Source organism: Desmodus rotundus, chromosome 10 (assembly GCF_022682495.2).
Source record: "Desmodus rotundus isolate HL8 chromosome 10, HLdesRot8A.1, whole genome shotgun sequence".
Taxonomy (NCBI): domain Eukaryota; kingdom Metazoa; phylum Chordata; class Mammalia; order Chiroptera; family Phyllostomidae; genus Desmodus; species Desmodus rotundus.
Window position 1 is genome coordinate 56,113,475 of NC_071396.1, and position 18,511 is coordinate 56,131,985.

At 36.3% G+C, this 18,511-nt stretch overlaps 1 protein-coding gene across 3 annotated transcripts in view; it reads left to right on the top strand.

Annotated features, from left to right (window-relative positions):
* Positions 1-18,511, top strand: part of RBM27 (RNA binding motif protein 27) — a 78,664-nt gene that overhangs the window by 17,511 nt on the left and 42,642 nt on the right. For 2 of the 3 annotated variants that reach the window (XM_053912513.2, XM_053912515.1), the window contains exons 4-8: positions 6,177-6,268; positions 6,955-7,148; positions 7,905-8,168; positions 10,000-10,293; positions 13,500-13,634. In XM_053912513.2, the coding sequence (XP_053768488.1) occupies positions 6,177-6,268; positions 6,955-7,148; positions 7,905-8,168; positions 10,000-10,293; positions 13,500-13,634 (979 nt within the window). The remainder of the gene's footprint in view (positions 1-6,176; positions 6,269-6,954; positions 7,149-7,904; positions 8,169-9,999; positions 10,294-13,499; positions 13,635-18,511) is intronic. The other variant, XM_053912514.2, reaches the window with a different exon arrangement.

An 18,511-nucleotide genomic window follows, 5' to 3' on the forward strand; every position in this document is an offset into this window, starting at 1 on the left:
GTTAAAGTTGATAGTGATCACATTGCAACATTAATTGAGAACAGTCAATGTTGTACCATGCGGGAGATAGCCCACATAATTCAAAATATCCAAATCAGTAAAGTTATTGGAAAATGAAAAATGTGTCCTTTATTTCACGGAAGAAACCACACAGGCTTTTTGGCCAACCCAGTAGTAGCTCTAAACTAAGTTACTTAACTGTTTCATTTGCACATCAGCAAGGTGATGATCATAGTAGTACTTGTCTCGTTGAGGATTAAATGAGATTTTCCGATGCACATACATCCTAGTCCAGGGCCTGGCACATAAGTGTTTGTTATTATACAGAAATATTTTCCAACTTTCATGGGTTGTTTTTTTTTTTTAGTTTTATTTTATCCCTTTTTATTGAATTTATTGCGGTGACACTGATCAACAGAATTATCCAGGTTTCAGGTGCACAGTTCTACAACACATCATCTGTATACTGTATTGTGTGCTCACTATCCCAAGTGAAGTCTCTGTCCAACTTTTGTTTTTAATAATAATTATTTAATAAACTTTTATTTTAGAATAATTTTAAGCATACAAAGATTACAAGAATAGTACCACAGACACCCATATACCATCTGCCTGGGTTCACCTATTGAAGATTTGCCCCATTTGCTCTCTCTATGCATACTCAGAATTTATTTTTCTGAATCATTTGGAAGTTAGATACATCATGACCCTTGACCTCTAAATATTCAGTGTGTATTTCATAAGAATAAGGATATTCTTTTAACTAGTAGTACCATTATTAGTTTCAGTAAATTTAAATTTTGATAAAATACTTTAATCTGTCTGTATTCCAGTTTTGTCAGTCCACCAGCAGTGTCCAATTATTATAGCCTGTTTTTTTTTTCCTCTTCATTCTAAGGATCACATACTGTATTTAGTTGTCATTTAGGTACATTTTTAAATGCTAGGATGGTAGAATTGATTCAACATTAAAAGAAAATAAAATGTGGCTATCCTCAATTTTAAGATCGGTTGAGACCACTATCACTTTTTTTGTTTTTGCCTCATGCCCTTTGTCTCATATAGTCTTTAAAATTCAAAAAAGCCTCCCAATATGTTTTTTTCAAGTAATGTAAATAGGAAGACACTTTTCTCTCGTACTTGATAGTGTATAATTTTGGTCTGTGGTATATAGGTTAAATAATGGTAAGTGAAAATTTTTGTCCATTTATATTGTTGTTGAAGGTCAGTGGATTAGAAATGTCTATTTGAAAAATTTCTGGTTTGAATATAAGAGAAAAATTGTATTATCTTGAGTTTTGAAAGAAGTTTTTTTAAATTTAATCTTTTTTTCCATTACCATTTAGTCCCCTTCTACCCTCTTCCCCCCAGCAATCACCACTGTTGTCCATGTCCATGATTGAAAGAAGTTTAAAAAAAATGTTGCATTATTTCATTTTGTATCTTTGTAGTAAATCCAAATTTTGAAAGTTAAGCAAAATAGTTATCAGCTTCTTCATATTGCCAGCTCAAATGATGGTATCTGGCATTTCTAAAATTTTATATGTAACTTAATTTTCATCACGGACATAAATAACTCCTATAGTAGTATATAAATATAATAGTTTGTAATAATTCTGTTGGATAATGTTGAAGGAAAGGGGTTTGAGGTAGCACATACCTTTGGCTAATTGTCTCTTTTTTGGTCTGTACCTAGTTGATGCAGTTGTTCTGAGCAGGGCACAGAGGAATAAACCTTTCTAAGGACTCGTCTTTTTGACTCTCTTCCTCGGTCCAGAGCTACATTATACCATCAGTTAGTTGTTTTACAATTAGACTGTGACTCACAGGGGGAACCAGGTGAAAGAATATGGATCATGGAACAACGCATCCTGGTGTTGGAAAAACACTTGGTAGATATGTGCCAGGATTCTTGAAGAACCATGCATTTGTAGTTGGAAGATTACTTATAAATTTGCTGTGGTTATAATTTGTTATTAAACCCTTTACCCTGCGTTCATGAACATGCAAAAGAGCAATCTATGAAGATAATAGATTAAAGTTCCCTATTCACACTGTGTCCTGATCATCTGAAATGTTAGAAGGCAGTTTTCTTAGACCCAGCACATAGAGCTGTGACTGGAAATTCCAGAGCCTCTGGCACAGTTCTCCCCCTCTCCACTTTGGTTTGTATGAAAGTACCTTTATTTTACTTTAATTTTTTAAAAAACCTATTACAGAAAATTTTCAACAGACATCAAAAAGAGACAGCATATTATAGTGAGTTCCCATGTATTCGTCATCCCACACCTCAACAACCCATCAACCCAAGGCCAGCCTGCCCTGTCCATATTACTATGTAGTACACTTTTTTCTTTTTATAAATATTTTCTTTTATTTATGTATTTATCAGTTAATAAAGGGGAGAGAGGGGAATGGAGGGAGTGAGGGAGAAAAACATCAGTGTGTAGTTGAGTCTCACATGGCCTGCACTGGGGACCTGGCTTGTAACCCAGGCACCTGCCCTGACTGGGAATCAAACTGGTAACCCTTTGGTTCACAGTCTGCACTCAATCCACTGAGCTACACCAGCCAGGGCTGTAGTACACTTTTATATCTAAAATGGTCCTATGGGATGGGGGCTCTTAGACTTGTGTAGCATGGTAGACTAAGATAATAAAAAATAAAAACTTGTTAAATATGTGTATAATGATCAGACTATTAATAGATAGGAGGTAGAAAAATTTAAGTCAGGTGAACAAGAAAGAATAACTTCAAATTAGCATGCCTGGTTATAATCTGATTTTATTTCAAAAATCTACTTTTCACATTCTTAGAATAGTAGAATAAAAGTAGGTAAGAGGTTTGGGTGTATGAAGTATATATATGTAATGAATTCAAGAACTATAAGTCAATATAATGCCATATAACTCATTTCAGAATAAAAGTTTAAAATAATTTTGGGAAAACATCCTTATTGTAGGAAGTTGTGTACAAACGCGATGGTTTTTGTTGTATTCGGAGTTGTGTGGTCCATTTTAGAACATTTTCTTTTATTTTTTATTTTTAAAAATTTAAAAATACATTTTATTGATTATGCTATTCCAGTTGTCCCATTTTCCTCCCTTTATTCCCCTCCACCCTGCACACCCCCTCCCACCCGTATTCCCCCTCTTTAGCTCATGTCCATGGGTCATACGTATAAGTTCTTTGGCTACTACATTTCCTATACTATTCTTAACCTCCCCCTGTCTATTTTCCACCTACCATTTATGCTACTTATTCTCTGTACCTTGCCCCCCTCTCTCCCCCTCCCCACTCCCCTGTTGATAACCCTCCATGTGATCTCCATTTCTGTGGTTCTGTTCCTGTTCTAGTTGTTTGCTTTTGTTTTTGTTTTAGGTGTGGTTGTTAATAACTGTGAGTTTGCTGTCATTTTTACTGTTCATATTCTTTATCTTCTTTTTCTTAGATAAATCCCTTTAACACTTCATATAATAAGGGCTTGGTGATGATGAACTCCTTGAACTTGACCTTATCTGAGAAGCACTTTATCTGCCCTTCCATTCTAAATGATAGCTTTGCTGGATACAGTAATCTTGGTTGTAGGTCCCTGCCTTTCATGACTTTGAATACTTCTTTCCAGCCCCTTCTTGCCTATAAGGTCTCTTTTGAGAAATCAGCTGACAGTCTTATGGGAACTCCTTTGTAGGTAATTGTGTCCTTTTCTCTTGCTGCTTCTAAGATTCTCTCCTTATCTTTAACCCTAGGTAATGTAATTATGATGTGCTTTGGTGTGTTCCTCCTTGGGTCCAACTTCTTTGGAACTCTCCAGGCTTCCTGGACGTCCTGGAAGTCTGTTTCCTTTGCCGGATTGGGGAAGTTCTCCTTCATTATTTGTTCAAATAAGTTTTCAATCTGTTGCTCTTCCTCTTCTCCTTCTGGCACCCCTATAATTTGGATGTTGGAACGTTTCAAGATGTCCTGGAGGTTCCTAAGCCTCTCGTCATTTTTTTGAATTCTTGTTTCTTCATTCTTTTCTGGTTGGATGTTTCTTTCTTCCTTCTGGTCCACACCATTGATGTGAGTCCCAGTTTCCTTCCCATCACTATTGGTTCCCTGTACATTTTCCTTTATTTCACTTAGCATAGCCTTCATTTTTTCATCTAATTTGCAACCAGATTCAACCAATTCTGTGAGCTTCCTGATTACCAGTGCTTTGAACTGTGCATCTGGTAGGTTGGCTGTCTCTTCATTGCTTAGTCGTATTTTTTCTGGAGCTTTGATCTGTTCTTTCATTTGGGCCTTTTTTTTTTCTTTGTCTTGGCAGGCCTGTTATGGTATGTAAAGTGGCAGAGCCTTAGGTGTTCACCAGGGCAGGGTAATGCTAGTAGCTGTGGTGTGATGCTGTATGTGGGGGAGGGGTTGGGGAGGGAACAATGGCACTTGCTCTGCTCTCTGCTGGATTTCAGTCACTTCCCCCAGTACCACAAGCAAATTGGGCCTTTCTGGTGCTGATTCCAGGGTGGGTGGGCTTCTGTGTGTTCTAGGACTCAGGGGGTCTCTCCAGCGAACTCTCCTGTGAGGTTGGGAGTTTCTCCTGCTGCTGCCTCAACCCCCACAGGTGTTTTCAATCATTGGTTTGAGGCTTTATTTCCCCCTACTGGAGCCCTGGGTTTCGTGGTCTCTCTCACTCCCCAGTTGTTCCTCCCAGTTTATCAGCACATGAATGAGGGACCACCCGTTCCACTAGCTACCACCTTGCTTGGTCTGCCAGCCCCCGCCTTGCCTCAAGTCATCTCCTCCCCTCCTAATGGTCTAGATGAATGTTTCTTCTTTAACTCCTTGGTTGTTGGACTTCCAAACAGTTTGATTTTCTGTCAGTTCTGGTTGTTTTTTGTTTTTAAATTGTTGTTGTCCTTCTTTCGGTTGTGCGAGGAGGCACAGTGTGTCTACCTGTGCCTCCATCTTGGCTGGAAGTCCCATTTTAGAACATTTTCATTGTCCAAAAAAGAAACTCCCTATCTGTTAGAGATCACTTTCCAAGTCCTCCTTCCTGCAGCCCCAGCACTAGGTAATTATTAATCTACTTTCTGTCTTCATGCCTGTTCTGCACATTTCCTATAAATGGAATCATCCAGTGTATAATCTTTTTTCACTAGGTTCTTTCATGTGTTTCACATACTGCTTTCAAGGTTCATCCAGGTTGTGGTGTATATCAATGTCATTTTTTTATGGCTGTATGGATAGTATATGGATGTATCACATTTTCTTTGTCCAGTCATCAGTTGATAGATATTTGGGTTGATAGGTGGTTAACACTTTTGGGCTGTTACGAGAAATGCTATTGTGAACATTCCATTCACAAGTTTTTGGGTGGACTTACGTTTTTATTACTCCTTGATTCTTTGACTTTTTAAGAGTAGTTTTTCCCATTAGGAATTAATACATGTTCATCAAAAAAGTCCTTGGGGAATGCAGAAGAGCAAAAGGGTTTTCAAGTTGATGTATTTTAAGTCTCAGTCTTTAAATCTTCATATCTACCTACAGATCTCATTCTATTCCTCACCTGCTTTTTGTTGTCGTTGTTGAAGAAATTCAGTCATTTGTCTTAAAGAGTTTCCCACTGTCTGGATTTTTCTCATTGCGTCCTAGTGGAGTAATATACCCTCTCTATTTCCTGTAACTTGGTAGAGAGAATGATTTTCAAACCTAATCTAATGATTGTATAGTGTTTTTGCCAACACCATATGGCTGCCATATTGTGGCTGCCATTTTATAGCATTCATTAACTTTTTGTTCCTGAAACCTTTTCTGTGAAATAAATCTAAAGTTCTCCTCAAATGAATTATATTTATGAGTATATTTTATGATTAGGAAAATATAAATATTTTACTATATGATGCTTAGAAATAGAGATTTGTTATTTCTTCTGTTTGAATTTAAAAAATGAATTGCTGTTTCCCTCCTACACTATTTTGTCTTAAATTAAAATTAAAAAATTAATATATTGCTGGTAAAGTAATTTCAGCATCTTTTTTATTTGTCCCTGTTTCCAAACTTTTTTGCATGTGATTTAACTTTAGTATTTCAGTTTATTTATTTGTGCTCTCCTGTGCCAGAAAGGTCATCATCAGGTGGATGTGTTTTGTAATTTGTGGAAGGACTGTTCTTGTTTCTAATAAATGTTTTCATAGGTATTTCAGGAGCCAGTGGAGGAAGAACGAGATGGCAGAAAAAAGAAATATCCTAGTCCCCAGAAGACTCGTTCAGAATCTAGTGAACGAAGGTGTGTGTATACTTTTAATTAGGAGGACATTGGTAACTCACTTTTCAGCTACACTACAAAGGCATTAAAGGGATTTTTAAGATATGAATTGACTTCTTTCTCTCTCTGAACTGATTAAAGAAAAGAGAAAGTTATCTTTCTTCCTTCCATTCTCTCTCTTTTTTGTCTTTGTCATGCTTTGTCTTCCTTTATAAACAATCGTTATTATGTGCTTTCCCCAAGAGCTCAGAGGTGGGAGTAGTCTCCTTAGAGAATAATAATGAAATGTTCCATTTGGTTAGGGGTGCTTAGTGTTAAAATAATCCATAGCTTTTTTTATATTACAATCAGTTCATTTTATATTTTGAATAATCAGCCTACCATCAAAAAAATTAGTCTTTGTTTAGGAAAACTTTGTTTTGAGACTTATTTTCTAGCTCTAAATATCTCTTTTCCCCCCACCCCCTCCATACTTTGGATTCACCTCTTTTTTTTTTTTTTCATTTCTCCCCTCCCAGTGTACTTGAGGGAATGTTGTTTCTTTTCATGTAGTGGATTAGAGAAATTATGTAGTGGTGTTACAGCTTTCTAAAAAAGCAGAGATGTTATGACTTTTGATGTATCAAGGAGGGTATTTTATATCACTGATGTGTTTGCAGACTTGGTTTCTATGGTGTACCTATGGCTTTTATATCTGTGTATTATAGAACACGTGAGAAGAAAAGAGAAGATGGCAAGTGGAGAGACTACGACAGATACTTTGAGCGAAATGAATTGTACCGTGAGAAGTATGACTGGAGAAGAGGCAGGAGTAAGAGCCGAAGTAAGAGCCGAGGCTTGAGTCGAAGTCGAAGCCGGAGTAGGGGACGCAGCAAAGACCGGGATCCAAACAGGAATGTTGGTGAGTAGATGAGGCTTCCCCTTAAAGACTCCCATAGTTGCTTATCTTCCTCTATCACAAGAGTACCAGAAACTTCTCTTAAAGGCAAATGGACCTGTAATATATCTGAGCAGTGTAAAATCTGTAACTGTCTCCAAAAACTTAATACTGATTTTGTTAAAAAGACAAGGCTCTATTCTCTGGATAGTGTCAAAGGAGTTTGACTCAAAAGAAGGTATTCATAAGTGTATCATAGTATGTACATGTCTATACTTAAGTCATTTGTATAATAGAAATAAATAACCTTTAATCAACAAAGCTACCTCTGGAGGAAGAGGATTGTCGGCCCCTGTCCCCTCAACCCCCGAAAAAAAGATCTGCTTTAAGGTTGCTTTGAGTTTATAAAAATTAAAAAGAAAAAAATTTAGATTACTGAGATCCCCACCACTGATCTCCTGGGATATTAGTTTGAAAGTGAATTCTTGGATAGCATTTTTATTAAATGTAAGAAGAAGCTGGCCTTTCTTCATTATGTATTGGTCTTGGTGTTATAGAAGATGATTTTACAGAAGTCATTGGTCAAGATATATCACTTTGTTGATGTTCCTGCCTTTAGGATACATTAATAATGAAAGCACTTTGAAATATCGATAGCTCAGTAAGTTTATTGCACTTCAATATTCTCATCTTTCCTATTTTTTAAGTGAAAAAAAAATAAACATTGTAAGAATAAATGTCTGATCTAACTCATTTCTTATTTTTATTTTGTTTCTAAAGCAGAGCACAGGGAAAGATCCAAGTTTAAGAGTGAAAGGAATGACTTGGAGAGTTCGTATGTGCCTGTGTCTGCACCACCTCCAAACTCTTCTGAGCAGTATTCCTCTGGGGCACAGACTATCCCCAGCACTGTTACTGTGATTGCACCTGCGCACCACTCTGAAAACACAACGGAGAGTTGGTCCAATTACTATAACAATCATAGTTCTTCCAACTCTTTCAGTCGAAACCCACCACCAAAGAGGCGATGCAGAGATTATGATGGTAAACATCTTTATGCTCTACCCAAAAATACTGGTAAAGCAGATGCTGCTAACATTGCATAACTTTTCATTGTAGTTCAGATTTTATTAAAAGAGGTGAATGAGGAGGTGAATCTCTTTTGGCAAATGTTTATTTACTTGTTTAATTTAGTAGTTTGGCTCTTGTTAAGAGAGGGTTCAAATTTGACCTTTTGTTTTTTGCTCTTGTTACTCCAAACACTTGAGTATACCACAAAATCTGGTAGACACTAAGAGTGACAGCTTCTTTGGTGTTTGGTGCTGGGACTTGGTTATTTGTGGACTTTCCATTTGAATGAATTGGTGTGTATTTTTTTTTAACATTTTATTAAGAAAATATTATATAAGTAGACAAAATAATATAATTAACCCTAGTGTGTCCATGACCTCACATCAACAATGACTAACTCATTTTCATCTATATCCCATCATTTCTCACTGACCTATATAGTATTTGAAGCAAATCACAAGCATAACTTTTTTCTATAAATATAAATGTATATGCTTTTTACATTTTATTTATTTTAAAGTAAGGAACAGAATAAACTCATAAATCAGGCATTACCTTACTTTCACCCTAGTCTCCCCCAGCCACAGAGCTTCCTTCACAAGGCCTATTTAATGTTACTAATTTCTTGTGTACCTTTCCAAACATAGTCTCTGCATGTAAACATAAACAAATACATACCTTCTCCCCCCCTTTTTTTACATCAGTGTTAGTATACTATTCACATTCTTTTTAAAAAAGATTTTAAAATTTATTTTTTATTTTAGAGAGAGGGGAAGGGAGGGAGAAAAAGAGGGTAAGAAACATGTATGTGAGAGAGAAGCATCGATTGGTTGCCTTCTGTATGTTCCTCAGTGGGCAGAGCCTACAACCCAGACGTGCCCTGGTCCAGGAAATGAACCGGTCACCTTTTGGTTTATGGGAGGATGACCAACTGAGCCTCACCGGCTGGGGCTGTATTGTTCCCATTCTTCCTAATGTTTTTCACTTACCAATAAATATTTCCTGGCAGTCATCTTACATTAATATGGAAAGAGCTTCCTCAATATTTTTTAGGTTTTTTAATGTTGTATGTGTACAAAAATGTGTTTAACTTATTCTTTATTGATGCACTTTTGGGGTGTTTCTAATATTTTGCTGTTACAAACAGTGCTGCAGTGAATAATCCAGTGCATGATGTCCACTTGAATATTTTATTTTATTTTTTAAGATTTTGTTTATTTTTTAGAGAGAGGGGAAGGGAGGGAGAGAAACATAAATGTGCAAAATAAACATTGATCAGTTGCCTCTCTCATTTCTCCCACCTGGGAACCTAGCACTCAACCCACTGAGCCACACCAGCCAGGGTTGAAGATTTTAAACTAAAGTTTCAACTTGCAGATATAGTAAGAATTGTTGCTTTAGAATAATATCATGAAAATAGTAGTGGAAATTAGATCATCTAACTCAAGCCTTTTATTTCCCTCCACCATGCTCCCAGCCTTTGTTAAATTGCTATTTGTTTAAAATATCTGAATTTTTATTATGAAAATTTCATAACAAATAAGTTAATAATGACTAGTAGTCTGTTCTTGACTGTGTTATTTGCTAACTCAACAGATCTTAGTCTTAAGTGTAGAAAGCAGAGTACTCCTGCCTTCACCTCAGGGATATGCGATGATTAACAGAATAACACTCAAGAAGGGTTTAGACTCCTTGGAGAAAAAACACTTTATAAGTCAGATTGGTGGGTTTTTCAGGGACTGACTTTGTTCGTTTTCTGAACTCTTAAGTAGATCATAATAAGATTCTTTTTTTATTCTTACAGAAAGAGGATTTTGTGTACTTGGTGACCTTTGTCAATTTGATCATGGAAATGATCCCTTGGTTGTTGATGAAGTTGCTCTGCCAAGCATGATTCCTTTCCCTCCACCTCCTCCTGGGCTTCCTCCTCCACCACCTCCTGGAATGTTAATGCCTCCAATGCCAGGGCCAGGACCTGGCCCAGGCCCTGGCCCTGGTCCAGGCCCAGGCCCAGGTCCAGGTCCTGGCCACAATATGAGACTTCCTGTTCCCCAAGGACATGGCCAGCCTCCACCTTCTGTTGTGCTTCCCATACCAAGTAAGTATATGTTCATTGACTATTTCTTTCTTTAGTGCAGAATTATATTTCGAAGAACCTGTTTCTTTCAGCTAAAGCTAAAGTTTTTTTAAGTAAATTAATAATAGAATTTAGATGCTATTTCCCTTTTTTCATCTATTGTTGTGTTGCATTATTTATAGTTTCTCCAGAGTGTAAATTTTATCAGCAGTTACCTAAGTTATACTGACGTGGAGTCAAAATCTTGCTAGTTGATAATATCTTAAGAAAGCCAGTGCTTTGAAGATATCAGAAAAAGAACAAGCCAATATTTTAATGAAATTTCCCAGTCTTTAAAGAAAATTTAAGAATAGTGAAATAATTTTAAAAACGCTTTATTATGGAAAATTTCAAATATACACAGAGGTGGAATAATATAGGTACCACATGTACTGTCATTGAGTTTCAGTGGATTATCAATGTTCATCTGTTTTTGTCTCATGTATCCCTACCTCCCCCCCACTGGTTGGGGGGGCTTATTTTTGCTGGTTAAATGTCAAGTGTCATCATTTTACCAGTATATACTTCAGTATGAGTCTGTTCACTGAAAGGACTGTTTTTTGATTGTTTTTATTTTTTATAAAAATAATAATTAATATGCTGTCATCAAATCTACTAAAATTAAGATTAAGAAACGTTTGAAAATGATCATTTAAAAATCTTAACACTTGCTAATTTATCAAACAGAAGTTAAGGCTAAATTTTTTTTTTAATATATTTATTGATCATGCTATTACAGTTGTCCCATTTCCCCCCCCCACTCCACTCCATCCTGCCCACCCCCCTCCCTCCCACATTCCCCCCTCATAGTTCATGTCCATGGGTCATACTTATAAGTTCTTTGGCTTCTACATTTCCTACACTATTTTTACTCTCCCCCTGTCTATTTTCCACCTATCATCTATGCTACTTATTCTCTGTACCTTTACCCCCCTCTCCCCCTCCCACTCCCTTATTGACAACCCTCATGTTCTAGTTATTTGCCTAGTTTGCTCTCGTTTTTGTTTTATGTGTGGTCGTTAATAACTGTGAGTTTGCTGTCATTTTTACTGTTCCTATTTTTGATCTTCTTTTTCTTAGGTAACTCCCTTTAACATTTCATATAATAAGGGCTTGGTGATGATGAGCTTCTTTAACTTGACCTTATCTGAGAAGCACTTTATCTTCCCTTCCATTCTAAATGGTAGCTTTGCTGGATACAGTAATTTTGGATGTAGGTCCTTGAGTTTAATCTTGGGTAATGTAATGATGATGTGCCTTGGTGTGTTCCTCCTTGGGTCCAGCTTCTTTGGGACTCTCTGAGCTTCCTGGACTTCCCGGAAGTCTATTTCCTTTGCCAGATCGGGGAAGTTCTCCATTATTTGTTCAAATAAGTTTTCAATTTTTTGTTCTTCCTCTTCTCCTTCTGGCACCCCTAGAATTCGGATGTTGGAACGTTTCAAGGCGTCCTGGAGGTTCCTAAGCCTCTCCTCATTTTTCCAAGTTCTTGTTTCTTCATTCTTTTCTGGTTGGATGTTTCTTTCTTCCTTCTGGTCCATACCATTGATTTGAGTTCCAGTTTCCTTCGCATCACTATTGGTTCCCTGTACATTTTCCTTTGTTTCTCTTAGCATAGGCTTCATTTTTTCATCTGGTTTTCGAACAGATTCAACCAATTCTGTGAGCATCTTGATAGCCAGTGTTTTGAACTGTGCATCTGGTAGGTTGGCTATCTCTTCCTCACTTAGTTGTATTTTTTCTGGAGCTTTGAAGTGTTCTGTCATTTGGGCCATTTTGTTTGTTTGTTTGTTTGTTTGTTTGTCTTGGCGCGTCAGTTACTTAAAGGGGCGGAGCCTTAGGTGTTCCCCGGGGCGGGGTATCGCTGGTCGCTGTGCTGTGACGCTGTACGTGGGGGAGGGGCCGAGAGGGAGCAATGGCGCCCGCTTCACTCTCCGAATTTCAATCTTTCACTCCGCTACCCACAATCAAACTGGGCCCCTCTGGTGCTGGTTCCCGAGTGGGTGGGCCTGTGCACACTCTAGGCCCCTGTGGGTCTCTCCAACGACCCCTCCCATGTGGCTAGGAGTCTCTCTTGCTGCTGCCCCAACCCCCACGGGCGTTTTCAATCAGAGGTTTGAGGATTTATTTCCCCGCGCTGGAGCCCTGGGTTTCGCGCTCTGCTTCGCTCCCCGCTGTTTGTCCGGTTTATCTGTGTGCGAATGTGGGGCCGCAGGGTCTGCTAGTGGTCAGACTGCCTGCCCCGTTCGTCCCACACTCCGCCAGTCTCTGTCCACCACGGCCCCGCGAGTCCTCTCCACCCCCTCTGCCCGTCTCCGCCCCTCCTACCGGTCTGGATGAATGTTTATTTTTTATTTCCTTGGTGTCGGACCCCCCTTTGCTGTTCGATTCTCTGTCAGTTCTGGTTGTGCAAGGAGGTGCAGTGTGTCTACCTACGCCGCCATCTCGGTTCTCCAGCAGTGTTCTTTATAGAACACATTTCATTCAAGTTTCTAAAGGTTTTGAGACATTTAATGCATAGACTTGGTCAATAGAAATGTGGTTCTTTTAACTTGACATTTGTGAATATTTACTACTGTCATGTAAATGGTATAATTGTGGAGCTCAAGTTGAGATTTTATTCTCAGGAAAATAGCATCTTTATGTATAGAAATTCTCAGAATAAAAGTTAAATCCTAGACTATCATTTCCCCCTAGCATTTTGCTATGGAATATTTTAAGCAAACAATAAAGTTGAAAGAACTGCACACTGAACACCCATATACTCACATCTAGGTTTTACAATGAACATTTTATTATGTTTGTATTATCACATATCTTTTAATCTCTCCGTTTTCCTTTACCTATTCATTTCACAGTATGTTGTATTCAGTCATTAATATGCAGAAAACATGTTTGCCATTAGCTTAAGACTTCTATAGAACTTTACCATCACCCCAGATTGTTCAAGTCTCTTCCCAGCCATTTTCCACTTCCATTCCCCAGGGGCTACCAATACTGCTTGTTTTCACCTTAGAACAGTTTTGTCTATTCTAGAAATAAAATGTCATTTTAATTATGTAACCTCACAGTGCTTAAGCCTCCATAGATCAAATTCCTTAATTCTGTTTTTAAGCCAAGTAGGTATTTTAAGTATGAATATCCAGATTGGTACTTGTATATTAGTGCTCTTTCACTTTTTGTTATCGCAGGACCACCCATAACACAGTCAAGCTTAATAAACAACCGTGACCAGCCTGGGACAAGTGCAGTGCCCAATCTTGCACCAGTGGGAGCAAGACTACCTCCTCCTTTACCCCAGAACCTTCTTTATACAGTTTCAGAACGTAAGTAAATGTTGTTTGACTTAAAATTGCTAGGGTATAGAGAAGCCAAGTTTTTTCATATCAGTGTTACACTTTTTAAAAATATATTTAATTTTTATTCTAATGGATTGTGATATATAAAATTATATTTGTATTTACAGGGTAATTTACTGTGTAGCTATGCTGTATATAGCTGGATTTTAATTTTGTGCAATAATAGGAGAGAAGAGCAAAGCCTTGTGTTTTGGAGAAGTCTCTTCTGCTGTAGAGTAACAGCATTTAGTTTTTTCTAATGGAAATTTACTTTGAAGCTTCTGTTAAAAAATTGTTTCTCTGATTGAATTTCCAAAACATAAGGCTTATCTCCTAAGAGGGTACAAAAAATCGGGTAACGTGTGCCTAATAATTATTTAAATTGTATGCTGAAATGAAGATAGCATAATTTAAATTGTAATATTTAGAGGTTAGGCTATTTGTGGTATTTACGTTTAACTGTAGTAATGTGTTTTTCTTGGATCCTAATTCTTTTTATTTATCGGGTGCTTTTTTTGTTGTTTTTAGTTTACTGGGGCTTGTAAAAAATTCCTTTCTCTAAAAACATAAAAGTAAGATAGTTGGTAACTTTATAAATTTATTTTTTATGTAACTGAGTTTATCATAAACATTTTTTCATCTCTATCATGTTATGGAGAGGCAGTTCAGCAAAGTAATTAAGCCCAGGTTCAAATCCTGGTTTCATCCCATCACTGTTACTATGACTTTGGACAAGTTACTTGTCTGTATCTCAATTTTCTGTTCTCTAAAATGGATATCATAATAACATTACTCACCTCTTAAGGTTGTTTTGAGGAATAAGTGAATTAATACATATAAAGCATCTAGAATATTACCTGGCATTTAGTAAGCTATATATAAAGATTAGTTATTATACTATTGTATTTATTATTGCCTTGTTAAGCTTCAGCCTCCTGAAATCAAACCTGTTATCTTTTCCTTAAGTCTCTACCTCCACCATCCCTGTCTTTATTTGCCTGTGGATATGCCACCCACATAATCACCTAGAATTGAAACTTTGACATGACTATCTCGTTGCTTTGCTTTTTTATATCTAGTTAATCAAAAATGTTCGTTTGTTTTTTCTCTGAAGTATCCCTTTCTGTCTATTCTTACTATGGCTTCTGCCCTCATCCACACTTGAATCCTGGCACATACTAGGCCCTCAGTAAATACTGAGGATTATTGCTGTTGGCTTCACCCCACTAAGTTATGTCACTTGATGTTGCTAAACTAATTTTTCTGAGAAAACCAACAGTGAGTTCTTCATGAGATCTTGTCAGTGGCCACCTACTTCCTTTGAAATCATAGATGAACCCTCTCTCTGTGGCTTCTAACTCTTTTTGCAATTTACCTTGCCCTTCTTGGCAATGAAGGGCACTATTCACTATTCCCTGCCTCTTCTCTGGTCAGGTCGGTTATGCCCTGTCTGTGTCCTTGTCATGGTTCAACTTTGTTTTCCTATCTTCATTCCTAGTTATATCCTCTCCTATTCTTTTAATGCCCAAATCTTCTGCATACATGGGGAACGTTATTGCTCTGTTCTAAACTCCTACCATATCAAAAAGCCTTTATTACATAATGATAAGCAATTGTATATAGGCCTGTTTGATTTCTTTTCATGTATATAAACCTTAGGTTCAGTCGAGCATCATAACAGAAACCATATCTGATTCTTAAGTAATTGTTTCTTCCTGTTTCGTACTTAGTATCTCACAGACTTCTAATTACTATAGTGTTTTTTTTATAATGCATGTTTGTTTTACTGTGTCTCTCATTTTTTAATTATGGAAAATTTCAAACTTACATAAAAAATAAAGAAGATAGTATAATTCATCTAGCCTCAACAGTTATCAATCCTTTTTCCATCTGTTCCCCCTGAATCAGATCTTAACATTATCTCCTAATGCCTTTGAACTTTGAACTATCTCCTAACTCAGCATTTATTGAGGGCCTACTATGTTCCAGGCATTGTGTTAGACACTGAAGAGCCAAGATGAACAAGATATCTGACCTCATGTTTTCTGAAGACTGTTTTTACTTTTTAAAGCAAGACTGTCTTGTAGTATATCAGTAAAGGCCTTTTAGAGCAGAAATTTTAAAATTGTGTTTTTCAGAGGCTGGAAACATTTCTAAGAATATTTGGGGGACCAGTATAGTGAGCAACTTCTTATTTTGCTATGTTAAGGAATTTATATGAAATCATCTAATATTTCAGTCTTAAAAATAAGTTTTTACATCCCCAAAAGACAGATAAAGTACCACAAGATAAAGGATAATCTTTTTATATTCAATTTTATGAAATATTAATTATATGTTTTCCCGTTTTGTCTCAAACCAGTAAAAGGTGATAACTTCCTATTGGCATTTGTGAATTACTGCTTTAGAGGATTGCCTTATATCTGTGTCAGTGTCTCTAAAGAGTTTTAGTTTCTTGGCAAATAACTATATATTGAAAGAAAATATTTATGTTGGACAATTTAAATCCCTTTTACTATGCAAACTACTTTTTTTCCTTTTTTAAAAGTTAAAATTTGATTCTAAAATATATGGAGAAATTTGAAAAGAGGTATTTTCTGATAACAATCTAAACACTGAAAGGAATTTTTTGGTGTAATTTTTCAATAACACACTTTTTATATCTTTATTCAATTGATTTAAAAATAGTTTTTGTGTTTTAAAAAAAATTGCCTTTGAGAATTATTCAAGTTTACTTTTCAAAAAAATTAGCACTTCAGTTCAAATGAAGTAAAAAGCTGTATGTATATTTGCATTGTAATAGAGAACTTGAGCTATGCTGAAGTTTAAAAAGTTCAGAAAGTTAAAATTATGGATATTTTATCATTAAAATTACCAGTAAAATTCACAGCACAAAAAGTGATGTAAGTGAAGAACAGTGTATCAAATGACATTTACTTGTGAAAATTATGTCACTAGGGACCCAAAGTAAACAGAAAAATGAAATTGGGAGTTTGGGAGGTAAAAGTAGGATTGTGCTCAATGCTAACTATGTACTGAGAATATACAGATAAACAAAGAATGATTTTTCTTTCTTTTTTAAAGATTTTATTGACTTTTTAGGGAGAGGTGAAGGGGGGAGAAAGAGAGGGAGAGAAAGATCAGTGTGTGAGAGATACGTCGATTGGTTGCCTCTCGTGCCCCCAACTGGGGAACCTGACCTGCCACCCAGGTATGTGCCCTGACTGGGAATCGAACTTGTGACCTTTTGGTTCCCAGGCTGGCACTCAATCCACTGAGCCACACTAGCTAGGGCTAATTTTTCTCTTAAGAAGCAAATATTTAATAACAGGAAAGAAACATAAAAACAACAACAAAACCCTAAACCAATGATAGTGTATTAAATCTAAATGAACAGAGTGCCTCAGAAACACAACTGACAGAGGACCTAATTCTGCCAAAAATGAAACCCTCATCTAGTCTATAATTATCAGTTGTTCTAGAAGAGGAAAATTGAATGTTAAAAGAGGAAAAAGCAATTAACCAACTGTGAAATTGGGTAGGATGTATGTTGTTTAAGTTAGTGTTAAGTGGTTCTAGTTTAGGGAAAAAACCTTTGAAATTTTGTTTTTGTTAAAGCATCACAAATACTCTGAAAAGGACTTAAATAATGAGGTATAATTGGAATTGTCTGGAAAGATAGCAGTGTCATACACCTATTAAAATCAACTATTTCCTCTGAAATATTTAAATGATTTACTCAAATTTGAAGTCATCAACTTAGTCAGTGTCCTTCATTTTGGTTTTCACGGGATCATTTTTAAGTTGACTCTTTTCTGTCTTACATTGGGTCTTTTTCTTTTGCTTCTTTGAAGAAGACAGAGTAGAACTATTTTATGACTGTTAAGCTTATTGTACTAGGTGTGTGGAAAAGTAACAGTACAATATAACGTCATGGATTCTAGAGCCTGATTCTTAGGTTGAAGACAGTTGTCCATCTTCAAATACATGTGCATAAATTATCTTTGTCTTTCCAAAAATACATTTTCTGTTATCAGCAATGTAAGATTATTCAAACAGTATATTCCTAAACTCAAGGTAGCTCATTTAATTCTATGGAATGTATACTATTTTTCTGTACAAAATTGTGGATTTTGAAGTTTAGAGAAGTGAATCAGTGTCCAGCAGAATCATTGTATATTGTCTAGAGTTTTTCTCCTCTTGTGTATTACTTGGATTTGTGCTGCGTTAGTTGTCATTTTGCCCATTTCAACATAGTGATATTCATCCAAAGAAATAATTATCATTGAGATACTTTTAATAAATAAGCTCTCATCTCTTTAAGTGACGCTTTATTGAGTTCCTGCTATGCATTAGGCATGGTGTAGGCCCTAGAACTTTAGAAGGTGGGCCAGGGACCATGCATTCACTAAAAAAGAACACACATGATAAATCTGGCCAACAATTAGGAGGTACAGCTTTCTATTTTTTCTAACTGGGCTTTTCATTTAAAACTTATTTTAGGATTTTTTCCCCTGTGAATACACTAAAAGACAAAATGAGGAAAATACAAAGAATAGCTAAAATTTGAGTTTGAATAAAGACTATCTTCAACTCACTAGAGTTAATAATTGAAAATGTTGCTATTGGGCATGTAAGATAGGAGGAGCAACTTAAAATAGGAACATGAGCTTGGCATGTTTGAAGTTTGGAATTATCCAGTCACACTGTGCATTGATTAAAACTAAATTGACTGTATATACATTATGAATGGCTCATCTTCATTATTATAACCTATTTGACTTTTTAAAAACTTTTTATTATGGAAAATTTCAGATATACACAGGAGAGTAAATACTATACAGTAGTCTTTATGCATTCATTTA